The sequence below is a fragment of the Salmo salar genome, chromosome ssa07 (assembly GCF_905237065.1).
Source record: "Salmo salar chromosome ssa07, Ssal_v3.1, whole genome shotgun sequence".
Classification (NCBI taxonomy): domain Eukaryota; kingdom Metazoa; phylum Chordata; class Actinopteri; order Salmoniformes; family Salmonidae; genus Salmo; species Salmo salar.
This window is the reverse complement of record NC_059448.1, coordinates 20,931,476-20,935,931: the sequence shown is the minus strand read 5'-3', so window position 1 is coordinate 20,935,931 and position 4,456 is coordinate 20,931,476. Positions and strand designations below refer to the sequence as shown.

The following is a 4,456-nucleotide window of genomic DNA, read 5'->3' as shown; positions in this document are numbered from 1 at the left end:
AGACAGATCCACAGGCCCCTCCAGATTTCATCATGGGGGTCAATAAATAGTAGGCCCTAGCTCTGAATTATAGCACTGACAAGCAAAGGCTGTGCGAGGAAAACGGCACATGAACTTCAGGAGCACTGCAGCGGCGTGATAAATCGGCTGAAAAGGCACAGCACTCTATCCTCTGGCCAGAATGCTCATTGCTAACTGGGGAGTGGGGGCTTGAGACGCCAAAGCTCTGAACTCACTTAATACAATCCCTATGAGATAAAATACATGCACGGTCATCTTTTTTTGTATTGTTTACATTTTACAAATGTCCACTCTAAATATCTTTCCCCACCTTAAGTTTGAATGTTTCAACGCTCGACTAGATTTCCTTAATCGGATTCGCACGATCCGCCTTTCCCTTTTTGTGTGTTTTCCACTAGATAACACAGTCACAATGAGCTGCATCGTAAAATTGTATGAAAACAAATAATCGCTTTTTGGCCTTAATTTAAGTTTAGTCATACGGTTATCAGTGTTGTTAAAGTTAGGGCTAAAATAAGATTGTATGAAAATAAACTGTAGAAATAGCGGGGTTTATCCATATGTATTACTTTCTGGCTGTGTTAAGTGAATACCTTTTTGGGTAGCTTCAACTACTACACTGCGCATGCGCCTTGCCATTGACGTGCTGTGAGTCTCGGAAAAATGCCGATGTGGCTTCTGTAAACGGATTTAGGGAAACAAGTTGGCGAAAAGTTGCAATGGAACTTTTTCTCTTGTGCTTTTTTTGGGTGTGCAGCTTCGCTATATCAGCCGAGGACGAAAGACTGCCCAATCGATGCGAAGGTTAGCTACAGTAGTTACAAATGGATTGTTACGATGTCTTGCACAGCGTTAGCTTTGTTTTGTATACTTAGCTAGCTAGATAACTAACTAGGGAGATTCAGTGTCTGTGAATGCATTTTCTTACTTACATGGGACGTGTTTAGAAATCTAAATCAACATGCATTTGAACAACATCCGTCTGTCTAAACCCTACAGTGTGTAAGTTCCTGACGGTGGAGCTCCAAGCAGCCTTGGAGAAGACTGGTCGGTCCAAGGAGGTTCTGGAGCTAGGAGCAGTGCTGGACACGGGTAAACGCAGACGCAAGATCAAATACAATACCTCGTAAGTAACCCCAGGACGAGTACTTTAAAGTGTCCCTCCTCTCCTTCAACCGTGTTGATGTGATAAACAGGATGGGTCAACTGGCCTTTTTAAGATCGACGAAGGGAAGGATAAATGGAGAGGAAGCCACTTTGTGTTATGGAGAAGGAGAGGCAAGCCTCTCATTGAGCTCTGTCTGCTCTCTTGTCATAGACTGAAGTGATTTGACCACTCATTTTGTAGTTGTGATTTTTTTGAAATAACTGTTTTCAGTGAGACCCGTCTGACGGAGGCAGTGGATAACATCTGTGAGGGGATCCTACAGTACAGCGTCCATGCTGAGAGACCTGGCAGCCTCCGATACGCCAAGGTCCTCACACCTCTCCATCTTCGCAGTTTAACCAATGGTCATGCTTTAGAACAGTGTTCCTTCAATCCTGGTCCTGTGGACCCACGTGGCATGCAGGATTTTGTTCCAGCCCAGTACTAACACACCTGAGTCAACTAATCACCTTTGTGTGTTTTAGGGTACCAGTCAGACCATGGCCACTCTGAAGAACCTGGTCCATAAGGGGGTGAAGGTGGAGTTGGGGCTGCCCTATGAACTCTGGGACGAACCCTCAGTGGAGGTGTCCGACATGAAGAAACAGGTACATACCCGTGTGTGTTTACACATCAACATGCAGCTTTACAGGCAGAGTGTCGTGCGTGTTCATGACAATAAGTGGGTGTCGGGTTGTTTCAGTGTGAGACGATGCTAGAGCAGTATGAGGAGGTTGTGGAGGACTGGTACTTCCACCATCAGGAGGAGAGACTGGAACGCTTCCTGTGTGAGACACACATCCTCAAGACCTCCGAGCAAGGTAGGACACGCACACTGTAGCATACACACTTGCAAACGTATACCTAAAGCACACACTCACTCAAGACACTTGAATAGTGGCAAACACTACATACACGTGTTCACATAGAGGTAAACACTTACCTGGGTTTCCCCCTCTCTCTCTCTCCCTCAGAATGTCTACAGGAGGTTTGGAAGGGTGACATGGGAAAGAAGGGATCCAAAGTGGAGGTAGCAAGCGAAGGAGAGGGAGGAGGGAAGACTCACGACGCAGGAGAACTGTGAAATCATCCAAAATGGCAGAGTGAGAGTCTCCTTAACAGAACTACCCCTCCCTCCTTCCCAAATGTTCCTAAGATATTTGGAGTGGAACGTAGTTAGAATGCATGGAGCATAGTTACAAAGTTACATGCAACATCAATAATACTGTATGTAGCAGACCAACCAACTGAACATTACATTTCCTATCTCTGCATCGACTATCAGCCTCCTGTCTTGCTCCTCTGAAAGCCAAAAGTGTCCTAAGTCAAGTCTCCCAAACCTTAGTTCTTCACCACTCTATTATCATACACTATATATACAAAAGTATGTGGACATCCCTTCAAATTAGTGTATTCGGCAATTTCAGCCACACCCGTTGTTGACAGGTGAATAAAATCGGGCACACAGTCGTGCAATCGCCATAGACAAACATTGGCAGTAGAATGGCCTTACTGAAGAGCTCAGTGACTTTCAACATGGCATCGTCATAGGCTACCACCTTTCTAACAAGTCAGTTCGTCAAATTTCTAGGAGCAACAACGGCTCAGCCACGACGTGTTAGGCCACACAAGCTCACAGAACGGGAACGCAAAGTGCTGAAGTAAAAATTGCCTGTCCTCTGTTTCAACACACTACCGAGTTCCAAACTACCTCTGGAAGCAACATCAGTCAAATAACTGTTTGTTGGGAGCTTCATGAAATGGGTTTCCATGGCCGAGCAGCCTCACACAAGCCTAAGATCACCATGCGCAATGCCAAGCGTTGGCTGGGGTGGTGTAACGCTCGCCGCTATTCAATTCTGGAGCAATGGAAACGCGTTCTCTGGAGTGATGATTCACGCTTTATCATCTGGCAGTCCGACAGTCGAATCTGGGTTTGGCGGATGCCAGAATAACGCTACCTGCCCGAATGCATAGTGTCAACTATAAAGTTTGGTGGAGGAGGAATAATGGTCTGGGGCTGTTTTTCTTGGTTCGGGCTAGGCCCTTTAGATCCAGTGAAGGGAAATCTTAACGCTACAGCATACAATGACATTGTAGAAGATTCTGTGCTTCCAACTTTGTGGCTGCAGTTTGGGGAAGGCCCTTTCCTGTTTCAGCATGACAATGCGCCTGTGCACAAAGCAAGGTCCATACAGAAATGGTTTGTTGAGATCGGTGTGGAAGAACTTGACTGGCCTTCGCAGAGCCCTGACCTCAACCCCATTGATCAGCTTTGGGATGACTTGGAATGCCGAGTGCGAGCCAGGCCTAATCGCCCAACATCAGTGCCCGACCTCACTAATGCTCTTGTGGCTGAATGGAAGCAAGTCCCTGCAGCAATGTTCCAACATCTAGTGGAAAGCCTTCCCAGAAGAGTGGAGGCTGTTGTAGCAGAAAAGGGGGGACCAACTCGATATTAATGAACATGATTTTGGAATGAGATGTTCGACGAGCAGGTGTCCACATACTTTTGGTTCATGTAGTGTATCTATGGAGCAAGAGGCAATCTAGTTGTGTCCAACATTTTGAATAGTCATAGATGTGTCATCATTGTTTACATCAAATCATTATCATCAATTTACACACACCTGTCCCTTTTCAGTAGGTAAATTGAAACTGAGAATGCAACAGAACACTACTATATGAAAGTCAATTGAAAACCAACTGCATTATCTAAGATGGGGAAGCCTTTTTACCCTCTCGATGTGTGCCCATGTTTTGTATTCGTGTATGGTATGTTTCCAAAATATACTGTTTTTAAATTTGAATAAACTTATCACATTGTGCACATGTGAATCTTGAAATTTGTCTGAATAATTTAGCGTCTCACAGGCCTTCTACTGTATAGGGAGCAAGAATATTGGATTATAAGAAAATGGTACAAATGCATATCCAATGAAAATCAGTGTAGCTACCTGGCTGGAGATGTGAGAACTTGTAATGTGCTGCCATCTTGTGGTATGTCTTTGAAATTGTCTCTAGAACAGCATTGCTCTGTCAGAGGGTCCCTGGCCTAGACCAGAGCAACAAGTGTTTAGTTTTTTTGTGGAAGGTGTGCTATTACAAGAGTCTTACTGCCATAATATTATGCGGCACAAATATCCAACATTCAGCTCTGTTTAGGTGTCTTCGATGATGAAAACATTTACGATTTAACATATGCGTTTTTCTTTTTGAAGAAAATCAACTAAATTGAAATAGTGTATTCTCTTGTTGTTTCTGTCCCTGTGTTTATACAGGCATTTG

The 4,456-nt window shown here is 44.5% G+C and overlaps 1 protein-coding gene across 1 annotated transcript; it reads left to right on the top strand.

Moving 5' to 3' along the window:
* The first annotated feature begins 676 nt into the window (after positions 1-676).
* Positions 677-3,996, top strand: cnpy4 (canopy FGF signaling regulator 4). Its single transcript, NM_001173743.1, has 6 exons — positions 677-825; positions 1,021-1,147; positions 1,400-1,496; positions 1,654-1,776; positions 1,872-1,989; positions 2,143-3,996. Exons 1-6 carry the CDS (start codon positions 741-743, stop codon positions 2,250-2,252), a joined length of 660 nt encoding a protein of 219 aa, NP_001167214.1. The 5' UTR covers positions 677-740; the 3' UTR covers positions 2,253-3,996.
* The last annotated feature ends 460 nt before the right edge of the window (positions 3,997-4,456 follow it).

What these genes read in the sequence shown, in the direction of transcription:
- cnpy4 (NM_001173743.1), top strand. Translation starts at nt 741, where the DNA reads ATGGAACTTTTTCTCTTGTGCTTTTTTTGGGTGTGCAGCTTCGCTATA. An exon ending in ACTGCCCAATCGATGCGAAG is followed by an intron (nt 826 to 1,020) that starts GTTAGCTACAGT and finishes TAAACCCTACAG; the next exon opens with TGTGTAAGTTCCTGACGGTG. An exon ending in GCAGCCTCCGATACGCCAAG is followed by an intron (nt 1,497 to 1,653) that starts GTCCTCACACCT and finishes TGTGTGTTTTAG; the next exon opens with GGTACCAGTCAGACCATGGC.